This window comes from Ctenopharyngodon idella, chromosome 2, assembly GCF_019924925.1.
Source record: "Ctenopharyngodon idella isolate HZGC_01 chromosome 2, HZGC01, whole genome shotgun sequence".
NCBI lineage: Eukaryota > Metazoa > Chordata > Actinopteri > Cypriniformes > Xenocyprididae > Ctenopharyngodon > Ctenopharyngodon idella.
Window position 1 is genome coordinate 21,652,607 of NC_067221.1, and position 13,830 is coordinate 21,666,436.

The window sequence follows — 13,830 nt, forward strand, 5'->3', positions numbered from 1 at the left end:
GTGCAGCTCTATGTCAAACCATGCAAATTATTATTATTGTTATACTTTGTTCTCAAATTGTTAATGTTAACAACATCAGCAATTGTGTGACTATGTGTATAGATTTCAATCTCTGTAGCCACTCCGCAGTCCGAAGTCTTTTGCTTTTTAATACGGGTGAATCCACCATCAAAATGATAGGCTAAGTTTAATTATTGCAGCTGCTGTGAGAAAAGGCTATAAATGATCTGCCGCCTGCAGCATCCTCCACATGCCATATAGCCTGCTAGCTGGGACTCGTTCTTTATGTAAACAGATGTGATGTAATGACGCAAAGACGAACGGCTGCATGCTCGAATTTCTCGCGGAAACCTACCAGTACCACCTGAATTAGAAAACATTATTACAAGCTTACCGTTGTGAATCAGACTAAGGTATGGAGATTGTTTTTAACGCTGGCTGGTTATGTGCTTGCTCAAAAATTGATTTTGGATCATTTTTAACCAAAAAAAAAAGTTATGGACTGCAGCTTTAATAATTGTAATGATTTTCGTTGTCAATGGATGGATGAATGAATGAATGGGGGGATTGCTACCTTGAAAATGGAAGCAATTTACAATAATAATAGGCTGTCAACACACATGTATGCTGATACAAAATACCACAGTTTCTGTAGATAGCTTTCAACAAATCATCTAGATATTTGTTCATATAATATTTTGTTAAATGGAATATTTAACAATATTTTGTTAAATTTACCCAAAAGTAAAAACACAAAAGAAGATATTTTGAAAAGAAGAAAGGAAGTAACTCTGGTTTGTGACAACATGAGGTGAGTTCAGTAAATGATGACAGAATTTTAATTTCTGAGTGAACTATCTCTTTAAATAAGCTAATTAGTAATTAATTACCTTAAATAACTGAATATGCTACAAGTCCAGCATACTAAACTGTATAGACATGACAAACAGTTTCATTCTTCACACTGAAAATGGAAGTTTAAATGCATTGTGTTGTGGGATACAGTCACGCAGTGTAATCTGTTTTCTGCACATTTTAGCAAACGAAGCATGTCATGTAGGTCTTCCATACATGAAGAAAATCTGAATAATTAAGACAGTATACATATGACTGACATTTTAAGATTAATGTTATTCCAGACAGAAGCATAATATTAAAGATATGTCACTTTCTCCATCTGCTGGTCAGATTTCATAAATGCAACTTTGAACTTTGCCATTGTCATATTATATGGGATCAAGTTGTCAGTTGGGGAAACTGCTATAGTAGACACTAAACTATAAAACAAAACACTTAATGAAACATGTATAAAAGGTAGCCTAATACAAAAACATACAAAAAATTAAAATATGTATTTTTTTTCCGAACAAAAATGATAATTTCTGCATCTTTTTGCACCAGTTGCCCATGTGGATAATCCAGCCCATGAAATACATATTTCTTCAAATAATTTTTATAACATTTTAGCTGGAGGGTTGAAGTTTTGCCTCATAAGAACACAATCTCATTGAATATAAGCACACTTTTTTAAAAAACATCCACTACAATACATTGGGGTGCACTACAATTTTTTTATTTGCTGTGTGGCTTTATTTATTCACTAATTTGCATCTAAGTGTATGCTATTCTTTTACAGTTCTTTCACTCAAATGACTTGCATATAGGGCAGAGCACACTCAAACCTCCCCCGTCAGTCTTCACATTCTCTGACTAGTATCCTATAGTATGGTATGCTTCTGCACATTCAGACACTATGACGGACCTAAGAGCATCTGAAAAGCTTCTGTTTGGGCTGTTACTGTTACAGACATGGCTCGGCTTTATTCATACACTCATTGACCTGGAGCCTGTTCTGCACGAGACATCTCTACTCAAACCCAAAGTAGTCATTGCCATTTTGGCCCGTAACGCTGAACACAGCCTTCCTTATTTTCTGGGATGTATTGAGAGACTGGATTATCCCAAGGACCGGATCTCTATATGGTAACTAATTTTTGTTTCATGTTAGTTACATATATCCTTTCAAATGCATGTTGAACTTTATTTCTATGTAAAATTTTAATAAAGTTTAATAGGAAGACATAATGGATTAGGACGTATAGGAATGTATGCATCATGGTAACACTTGCAATAATAGCATCCCTCATTATTATATTTAAAAAGAATAACAGATCATCACATAGCAATTAAAAAAAAAACTTCATGTATACTCACATTTGAATCTGCATACTGATCTATTTAGCGTTACATTACGAGTTACAGGTTTAATGTCTTATTGCTGAAGGTTACCATAATGTGTTAGTGCTATTATCACACAGTCTAAGATATATAATACATGTGTCAGTGGTTTTGTATTTGACCACATACTGAACTGAGCACAAGGCTTTTAATTACACCTTAGTCTGAAATATCCTGGAAAGCTTGAAAAGTAAATATGACAAGAATCACAGTGAAGTGAAAGAATGCAGATGGGTAAAAGGAGAAAAGAAGGAGAAAGTGCAGGCAGTTTGCACTTCAATAAATAGGAAAAATGTGACCAATAATAATGTCTTCTTATATGATTTATTTTTATATTATTATTAATAATAATGTATTTATTTATTTAAATAATTAATATTATTATTTTAAAACAAATAAAAATAAATAAAAGTACCTATTATTATTAGTAAGGCTGGGTAAAAAATATTGATTTCTCGATTTTAATCGATTCTCATTTTTACGAACCGATATCGATTCTTAAATCCCAAGAATCGATTAGTCTAGTCTGTTTTCAGTTGATGAATGAACAGAGCATGTAGCGCGTCTCCCATCCAATAAATAGCAATAATCTTTGTGCTTTGTTACTTTTAATATGAAGCAAAGTCTCAGATTTCAAATGACGTCCATCTTATTATGAGATTAAAAAAATAAATACCGTTTTGGCGCTGATTAGTATGACGTGACAGACCGCTTTCAACCTCGGAAAGATGTCAATAAAACAGCTTGTAAACAATGTCACGTAACGTCACATTTACCTCAGAAAAACATATTCAGTGACCATAAACTCGTTAGTCAGCTAGAAAAATTAACTCTAGAGAGCAGAATTCTGATAAATATAGCTATGCACCGTTACATATTCATTATAATGTTCTTCAATCAATATTTAATGCATGTTTGAATAAATCAGTTATGACAGCCACGATTTAAATGTTTATATTAAAAAAAAAATTAGTTAGCATTAGCATTAGTTGAGAGATTTTTTCCTCTAGAAAATTTGCCACGTACTGCAACTGATACAGTACATCCAAAATAATCAATATCAAATCAATTCAAATCGAAATCGAATCGAATCACAATCATGTGAATTGAAATCGAATCGAATCGTGAAAATTGTGTCAATACCCAGCCCTAATTATTAGTAGTAATATTATTTTATTAATTAATTTATTAGTTAATTGATTTTTAAAAAAAAAACTTTTTCTTTTTACTTCTGTGCACCCCCTTATAGCCCCTGTAGGTCCCTGTTCAAAAGAAAGGCATTTATTTGAAATGGAAATCTTCTGTAACATAATAAATGTTTTTAATGTGTTTTTTGATCAATTTAATGATCTTTGCTGAATGAAAATATTCATTTATGTTTTTTTTTTAAAAAATCTTACTGACTCCAACCTTTTGAAAATTAGTTTTGTATGACAAGATGATGATGTTAAAAAAATGCTAAATGCTAATTCTGGTCCTAACATGGACTTTCTGTTTATCAGGGCTGCTACCGATCACAATATTGACAACACCACTGCAATGCTGCATGAATGGCTCTCTGGAGTGGAGAGTTTGTATCATTTGGTACAACTGCAGACGATGGAGGAGGAGAAGAGGTGACAACACATGCACATTACATTCTATTAGAACTTACTTACCATAAGTAACATAAAAATTTTAATGTTGTACAAAATTAATATATTTATAAAGAAGGAAACATCTCATGTGTCTGTGTATACTGAAGCATTCAGTTCTCATTCAATAGTTATTATAATTATTTACAGTTATTATATAGATGAGCTGGGTCCTAAGCACTGGACGGAGTCTCGGTTTACCCATGTGATGAAATTGAGGCAGGCTGCGCTCACATCAGCCAGGGCACAGTGGGCAGACTACATTCTGGTGAGATGACATCTCCTATTGTACTGATCTTAGGTCAGCTGCTGGTGTACCTATATGTGTGTTACAACTGTCTGTATTATCATCATATTGTATTTAAAGGGTTAGTTCACCCAAAAATGAAATTTCTGTCATTAAGTACTCACCCTCATGTCGTCCCAAACCTGTAAGATCTTCGTTCATCTTCGGAAAAACAAACTGATATTTTTGATGAAATCACACATAGGCAGCAATGTCATTGCACCTTTCGAGGTCCAGAAAGGAAGTAAAGACATCATTAAAATAGTCCATGTGACTATGGTGGTTCAACCTTAATGTTATGAAGCGACGAGAATACTTTTGGTGCGCAAAAACAAAACAAAAATAACGCCTTTATTCAACAATTTCTCCTCTCCCCTGTCATTTTCCTATGCAGTTGTTGTAGTGAATGCAGTTCAGCGCTTCCGTGTTTACATCCGAACGCCTGCTCAGTATTGATTGAGGAGATATCCAAAATGTACACTGTTTGAGTACCACTACATTAAGGCCTCTAAATTACCAACGTAATCAAAACTTTGCTGAAAAAACTGTTGTATACAATCTACTACATTCTGATTGATAGTTTTTAGCAAGTAAAAAGCCTTTTAGTATACTTGTAAAAATGTCCCCCTTCACGTTATGGTATGTTTGTTTTTGCAGTGATATCTTTGCAGTGAAATGTAAACATAAAAAATATTTTGTTATTAATATTTCAAGGTGAACACTTACTGCTCAGCAATTGATTATCCATACGTAACTTTTTTGTATTGCATTGTATTATATGTTTTGCCCCCAAAATAATAATAATAAAAATCATAAAACAAAACTATAAGCATTTAAATATAAGAGATATTACTGGAAGATATTAAGAAAACATATGTAAGTACTTTCAGAATTTCATCTTACTTTCTAGCCATATAAACTAGACAGACAAACAAACTGCATATTTCTGCTCAGTTTGGGCCTCTGAATGAAATTGAGGTGTTTTTTCCCTCTCAAGTATGAGCTCCATATTCTCACTATATCATATGAGCCACAAAAGCCTGATGTATCAAATATGCTCAAAATATACTCAATAAAAAAACACATATGCCAACTTTCCCCCAGATTTTTGAAAGGGTTGTATGATTGTTTTTGTGATTTGTTCTCTAGTTTGCAGACAGCGATAACCTGCTGACAAACACACAAGTGCTGAATCATCTGATTGCCGAGAATCGGACGCTGGTTGCTCCAATGCTAGAGTCAAGGACACTCTATTCAAACTTTTGGTGTGGTATGACTTCACAGGTACAGGCTACTAAAGGTTTCATTACAATAACTTCCATGCAAATGCTGCACATGTAGGAGAACAGTGTGGTCAACAATCAGGTTCTATGGTCAATTTGCCATAATGCACTAGGGCAGGTTTAGGGGTGACTGTTCATGATTATAGCAGGTTGTGTACATTTAGGATATGGAGATGCATCATTCTGAAAGTTATTGTATAACAGAAACCCAACTGACCCAATTGTTCATGACACCAGAAACGCAAGCTAATGTGAAGAAGTTTTGCATTACGCCCTATTTGAAAGTACTAATTAATATTGAGTAACTTATATTTTCAACACAGTGTTGCCAGTTACATTGTCTATTTTTGCCAAAGCAGAATCAACTGTCCGTGCACCATGCAGGAGTGTATTGTATTATTCATTGATCAGTGTTTTTGAATGAATCATTTGAATGAACAATTCAATGAGTCACTTATCGCCACCTACTGGCCAATCGATGTAACCTGTAGAAAGTGAGGACCAGAACTAAAAATGCAATATGAATACCTGTTAAACAATACACTGCAAGTTACAAAATATTCCAGTGTTTTCGTAAAAGTTAGTTAGAATCAGATATTATTCATTGTTTCTCACTTTTTTTTTTTTTTTCAATGCTCTGATTCTTTTGTGAATCTTGAAAATGTTAAGCATCTCTTCCTTTCTGCAGGGGTATTATAAGCGAACACCACATTATGTACCCATTCGGAACTGGAAGCGTACTGGTTGCCACCCAGTTCCCATGATTCACTCCACAATGCTGATAGACCTGAGGCGCAGTGCTAGTGCAGCTCTGGCCTTTTACCCTGTGCACCATTACTATCTTTGGGCCCTGGATGATATCATGGCTTTTGCATTTTCTGCAAGACAAGCAGGTAACAATTTCATTATACCTGCACTTATGACAATACAGTACTATATTCTACTGTACTTTATTTTAAGTCTGATTAAAGAGGAGCCTATAAGTCATTGAGTCGCAACCTATGCTTGATATTTATTTGACGTTACTGGATGTTACTGGAAGAATGTTTGTTCATAACCTTGAGAACCTTGCCAATGTTCACTAAAGTTCCCTTTTAGTTGGGTCTGACCATTTCTGAAATATGTATGATATGAATATGACTTTTTAGATATTATTATCTTTACAGGTGTGCAGATGTTCTTATGTAACAAAGAGCATTATGGGTACCTGCCACTGCCTTTGAAGACAAAGCAAACTCAGGAGGAGGAGGTGGAGAGCTTCAGCCACACTGTCACCGAGGCTCTTAGTGTGTATCACTAAATCTGCTTAATCACAAAACAATATGAAGATCTGAAAAAGGTCTTTACAGGCATAAACAGCTTTTAAGCTGAGAGTCTTTCTGGTGATGAACAGTGAGGTGAAGTTAAATACAATAGCCTATTAGTACAATATCTTTGAGTGAATAAACTGTGAATCAGAGGTGTGGGCCATCTATTCACCACTATCCCTTCATGTTCTACCTCTAGCTTACACAAACACTTCACTGTATGCTTTTCCATATAGTTTTCACAGGAAAGAGTGAGTTTTCACTCCTATGTGACATCTCTGACACATTCTTTTTACTCTTTTCTGACCCTGTCTCCTTTCATTAGATTAGCTTCATTGTACCTTGTAGGGGTGGGCGATGTGAGCAAAATCTTATATCAAGATATAAGTAATTTTATTTCACAATAACGATATATCACGATAGTTATTTTTCTTTAAATAAAGGCTTTCTAGATACAAACATTTTTGATCCCGTTAAAATTTCATAATTCTCGTCACCAATTTTAATATTACAAAAAACTAATACTAGCCTGAGTAAAAACAACAACAACAACAACAAACAAAAAAACAAACAAGTCTCCAAAAAGAACTTAGTTCAGTACTCACACGCTGTATGAGCAGCGGCTTTATGTGCACACCTTTCAGGTGTGTATACCAAAATGAGTTCTCCATCACTGATTATTGTGCTTCAATGGTTCAAAATCACTTTAAAATGCAAATGATAAGCTTTCGTGACAGTGCAGCATGGCAATGTCACATGAACATAACCGCGTATAGAGATGATAGTCTGAAATCTCTACTGGTTGACAAATTTTTACCAGTTTATCGTGTATGCTGGTCTGTCGCTCACCCCTAGTACTATGAAAACATAGTGTAACTTTCAGAGCTCAAAATTTCATCCCCAATCCAAAACATTTATTGAACTAAACACACTCCAAGAACTAAGCATAAGAGTGAACTTTAAAATCTTGTGCTGTTCCAAGTTTGTGTAGCACCTACAGCTCTGCATATCCTTCTCAAGAATCCCAAAGTTACAACCAAGCTCAAAATGACTGAAATGTATTTATCACAAAATGTGCCTAATTGTTTCAGCCTTATCTACTGATCTTAATATTTTAGCACAGGTTGTTTGTGGTCATATCACAATTCAATACAGTTTTTTTTTTTTTTCCCCAAAGTGGCTGTTATTAAAGGACCTGGCAGATAAAAAACTAATTTCAAACACGCAAACCAGTTTGTGATCAGAGCCAGTGAAAGTGTTAAGCGCTGATACTTGTTTCACATTGGAATGGGAAGGTTCTTAAATGCACAGCAGCAAAAAATTTGTCAGTTAGGTAAACTCACATTGAGCTGTATGTAGCCTACTATATAGCAAATCTCAACTGTGTGATTATTATATTACTGCAAAATATAAACTATATTTATCGCCCAGCGATATATATTTAAAAGTTGGCTAGTACATCCTACTATACCACCTGCATACATACAGTATACTTACCTACAGCAATATACACTATTTATCAAATCTCAGGTGTGTGATTGTTTATATCATCACAAGATGTAAACTGTATTATTGTACAGCTCTCTATATAAAGTTGAATATATATATTATATCCAACTTTATCTGCATACATACAGTACACTCACAAAAAGGGATACAAATGATAGCAAATCTCTGCTGGATCTGCTTAAATTAAATTAATAAAAGAATAAACCATTAATTAACTTAAACACCTTTAAATTATCATTCAAAATGTGTCATCCAATCAGCAAGCAGCAATTTTTATAAATCACTAATTCATTTAATTTCTATGACCTTCTTTCTACCAGAAAATGTTTACTTGTGCTTGAAAGACTAACTAAAGTTTATCTTCCTCAGTCGACTTCAAAATGGAAACTTCGCATTATCTGCACATTGCTTTCAAACTCAAAGACACCATGGCATTCAATCAGGTATAGATACGGACAACTGAAATACTAATGCAGAATATTGCAAAAAGCTGCCTCTACAATCTGTGTCCATGTGCAACACTCATTATAGGAATCAGAATGTAACTGTTAGGGCATTATCTTCTCCTCTTTTTAGGTCTACTTGATTAATCTAAAGCGCCGGGAAGATCGCAGAGATCGTATGCTGCGCTCGTTGGAGGCACTGGGCATAGATGTCACCCTCACCGATGCAGTGGATGGCAAGTATGATATTATAACCCACACTTTTGCACCAGTTACACAATGTCAACGTTCACACTACTGTTTGTACTGTATGTCCTTCATCTCTGCTTCTCTGCAAATTGTATTTTTCTGTTAAACCACATGCCACTGTCAAATACGACATCTTGTTTCTCCTTTCCTAGAACCCTGAATTCTTCTCAGCTAAGGGCTTTAGGAATTGAGATGCTCCCTGGATATAAAGATCCTTACTCTGATCGTGTGCTAACTAAGGGTGAAATTGGGTGCTTCCTTAGTCATTACAGCATCTGGAAAAAGGTATACAGCAAAACATGCCCTACATTAAGCTGATACATTAACATGTGTAATCGGTCCTACTCAACCCGCTCCAAGCGGGATTTAAACCAGCTTCTCCGGCATGGGAGGCAGGTGTGCTAACAAGGATGCTACAGACCACAGTCTCTAGCATCAGTCGCCAGCGCACCTCTTGAGGCCAGGGGAGTGAGGATTACAGTCACAGCTCTTACTAACATGGCTCCGTTACACTCATCCCCCCAAACCTCACTCCCATCCGGGTCACGGCACCAAATGTAACCGATCCTACTCGACCCCTCTCCAAGCGGGATTCGAACTCACTGGGAGGCAGGAGTGATAATAAGTATGCTAAAGACCACAGTCTCTAGCGTCAGTCGCCAGTGTGCCTCTTGAGGCCAGGGGAGTGAGGATTATAGTCACAGCTCTTACTAACATGGCTCCGTTACACTCATTCCCCTAAACCTCACTCCCATCCGGGTCACAGCACGAAATGTAACTGGTCCTACTCAAGCCGCTCTAAGCGGGATTCAAACTCACTGGGAGGCAGGAGTGATAATAAGTACGCTAAGGACCACAGTCTCTAGAATCAGTCACCAGTACGCCTCTTGAGGCCAAGGGAGTGAGGATTATAGTCACAGCTCTTACTAACATGGCTCTGTTACACTCACCCCCCTAAAGCTCACTCCCATCTGGATCACAGTATCAAATGTAACTGGTCCTACTCGACCCCTCTCCAAGCGGGATTCGAACCCACTGGGAGGCAGGAGTGATAATAAGTACGCTAAAGACCACAGTCTCTAGAATCAGTCACCAGTACGCCTCTTGAGGCCAAGGGAGTGAGGATTATAGTCACAGCTCTTACTAACATGGCTCCGTTACACTCATTCCCCTAAACCTCACGCCCATCCGGGTCACAGCACCAAATGTAACCGGTCCTACTCAAGCCGCTCTAAGCGGGATTCAAACTCACTGGGAGGCAGGAGTGATAATAAGTACGCTAAAGACCACAGTCTCTAGCGTCAGTCGCCAGTATGTCTCTTGAGGCCAGGGGAGTGAGGATTATAGTCACAGCTCTTACTAACATGGCTTCCTTACACTCACCCCCCTACACCTCATTCCCATACAGGGACACGGCACCAAATGTAACTGGTCCTACTCGACCCGTTCCGAGCGGGATTCGAACCAGTGTCTCCGGCTTGGGAGGTGGGCACGCTAACAAGGACGTTAAAGACTGCAGTCTCTAGCGTCAGTTGCCAGCACGCCTCTTGAAGCCAGAGGAGTGAGGATTACAGTCACAGCTCTTACTAACATGGCTCTGTTACACTCACCCCCCTAAAGCTCACTCCCATCTGGATCACAGTATCAAATGTAACCGGTCCTACTCGACCCCTCTCCAAGCGGGATTCGAACCCACTGGGAGGCAGGAGTGATAATAAGTACGCTAAAGACCACAGTCTCTAGAATCAGCCACCAGTACGCCTCTTGAGGCCAAGGGAGTGAGGATTATAGTCACAGCTCTTACTAACATGGCTCCGTTACACTCACCCCCCTAAAGCTCACTCCCATCCGGGTCATGGCACCAAATGTAACCGGTCCTACTCAACCCCTCTCCAAGCGGGATTCGAACCCACTGGGAGACAGGAGTCATAATAAGTACGCTAAAGACCACAGTCTCTAGCGTCAGTCGCCAGTACGCCTCTTGTGGCCAGGGGAGTGAGGAATATAGTCACAGCTCTTACTAACATGGCTCCGTTACACTCATCCCCCTAAACCTCATTCCCATCCAGGGACACGGCACCAAATGTAACTGGTCCTACTCCGAGTTGGATTCGAACCAGTGTCTCCAGCTTGGGAGGTGGGCGCACTAACAAGGACGTTAAAGACTGCAGTCTTTAGTGTCAGTCGCCAGCACGCCTCTTGAAGCCAGAGGAGTGAGGATTACAGTCACAGCTCTTGCGAGCTTGCCACCGTTCCACATGGACTCTTGTGTATGATAGTGTTAAATGCAAACTGCATTCTTAAAAATAAAGGTTCTTTATTGCCATTTATGGTTCTATGAAGAACCTTTAACATCCATGAGGGCTTTCCACTGCACAAAAGTTTCCTCAAAGTGGAAAATGAGTCACATTTCATGTGCATGACTTCTTTTTGTTGTGTGTCGCCCTCAGGTGGTGGAGCTCCAGCAACAGCAGGTGCTCGTACTGGAGGATGATGTCAGGTTTGAACCCAACTTCAAGAGCCGCCTTGACACCATCATGGAGGATGTAAAACAATCAGGCCTCCAGTGGGACTTAATGTGAGTTGTGGTTTTATTATGATAACTTCATAGTTCCCTATTCTGCTTTCCATCATCATAGCTTCCTCAAAGTGGTCCTGGTCTTCTTGAGATCCACAAATGAACATTTCATTAACAAAATATATTAAATTTCCATTGATAATTATAAATTTGCACGTGTTCCCTTTCTCTGTTCCATCTTTCCTCTTCTCTTTAAGTTATGTGGGGCGTAAACGATTGCAAATTAAGCATCCAGAGCGCTGGGTGGAGGGAGTGAAGAACCTGGTGAGCCCAGATTACTCTTATTGGACACTAGGCTATGCCCTTTCACTGCAGGGGGCAAAGACACTTCTGGAGGCCCAGCCCCTCAGCAAGATGCTGCCCGTGGATGAGTTTCTGCCCATTATGTTTAACAAGCACCCCAAGTAAGTGTCGGTAGATGTTGATAACTAACATTTCTTAAAAGGATAGTTCACCCAAAAATGAAAATTCTGTCATCATTTACTCACCCTCATGTCGTTCCAAACCAATAACACTTTAGTTCATCTTTGAAACAAGATATTTTTAATAAAACCTGAGATTTCTCTCTCCATTGAAAGTACATTCCACTCAAACATTGATGCTTCAAAAAGTCATAAAGAGATCGCAAAAGTAATCCATATAAATAAAGCGGTTTAATCCATGTCTTCTAAAGAGCTTAATATGATAAGCGCATTTAATTTAGGCTTTTATTTACATATAAACTTTGATCAATGCACATACATAAAGCACATCAAATATGATAAATGGCAGCTCAACCGTACTTGCTTGATATGAGAACAAACCTCATTGCTTCTTGCAGAAGCTCAAAGCGCTTGCAAAGCACACGAAAACAAAGCGTATTGATTCTTGTGCATCAAACATGCAAGTCTGAGCTTCCATTTACCATATTTGATGTGCTTTATGTATGCACATTGATCAATGTTTACATGTAAATAAAAGACTAAATTAAATTTATTCATCATATAAAGCGCAAATCGTATCTCGTGAGAACACATTCGGATTAAACCGCTTGATTCGATATCTTCAATATCAATTTTGGAGGAATGGACTTTCAATGGAAAACAGAAATCTCTTAATTAAAAATATTTTCATTATGGGTTTGGAATGACTTGAGGGTGAGTAAGTGATGACAAAATTTTCATTTTTGTGTGAACCATCCATTTAAGCAGTCGTTGTTGTTGTTTTTATAAACTGAGGGATGTCAAAATGATTGTCTGTGGCAATTGGCAGCATTGTGTCCTGACAAAGGAACATTTAAGCAATAATAATGTAGCAAGTTACACTTAAATGTAATCACTATTATCTGCATTATCATTAAGATATATTTTATGAAATTTATGTAGAGTTGCACTTATAATAATGACTTTTATAAAGGCATTTTAGTGTAAATTTCTTTCTGTGGACTAACTGTAGTGTTCCCTCTGTCTGTAGGGAGGAATACATGTCTCATTTTAAACCGAGAGACTTGAAGGCTTTCTCTGTAGAACCCCTGCTGCTCTTTCCCACACACTACACTGGGGAGTCGGGGTATTTCAGTGACACCGAGACCTCCACCATCTGGAATGATGAGACGGTGGCCACTGACTGGGACCGCCATCACGTCCGTGGAGACCGCAGTCGTGGAGATAAGACCCCCATGCCCATCTCTGAGAGCAGCCCGAGAGATGAACTATGATTAAGCTCTTACAGAATCTGGTTATACTTTATTTCAAAGTGTCCTTGTTACAGTGTAATTATACATTTAAGTACTGAGTAATATTAATTAACAACATTTACTTATTATAGGGTCCAGGTTAGGGTTTGGTTTCATTTAGTGTTAGTTGCATGTAATTATGCATAATTTATAGTTATTACTATTGTAAGTACATGTAACATATGTAATAAGGACACTGTAAAATAAAGTGTTAATCAGAATACTTAAGGAACATGTCAAATGTCAGATTACAGCACAAAGAAAAAAAAAAACATGGATCTCAATAAATAATGGGGATTAAGTGTGAAATTATATATCCGGATTGTGGGAATGATATACTGAGACAGCTAAACATGTGTAACAGTTATAAGCACACTAATGAGATGTGTGAGAAATATTGAACAGGTACAACAAGACCAGATTCAATACAAAATACAGGTAAAAGTGGTGATAAAATAAACGTGAAAATTATTCATAAAAATCTGGATTCTTTAATGAACGTGCTTCTAAAAATGTTTAAGTTTACTCACAATGTGTGTGTTATGACTATGCTCAAAATGGTTTTCTTGACTATGCTAAACTTTAATAA

At 37.4% G+C, this 13,830-nt stretch overlaps 1 protein-coding gene across 1 annotated transcript; it reads left to right on the forward strand.

Moving 5' to 3' along the window:
* The first annotated feature begins 1,486 nt into the window (after nt 1-1,486).
* On the forward strand, nt 1,487-13,223 carry colgalt2a (collagen beta(1-O)galactosyltransferase 2a). Its single transcript, XM_051866822.1, has 12 exons — nt 1,487-1,983; nt 3,741-3,854; nt 4,023-4,140; nt 5,308-5,442; nt 6,130-6,334; nt 6,608-6,727; nt 8,627-8,700; nt 8,834-8,940; nt 9,102-9,234; nt 11,400-11,527; nt 11,725-11,931; nt 12,980-13,223. Exons 1-12 carry the CDS (start codon nt 1,754-1,756, stop codon nt 13,221-13,223), a joined length of 1,815 nt encoding a protein of 604 aa, XP_051722782.1. The 5' UTR covers nt 1,487-1,753.
* The last annotated feature ends 607 nt before the right edge of the window (nt 13,224-13,830 follow it).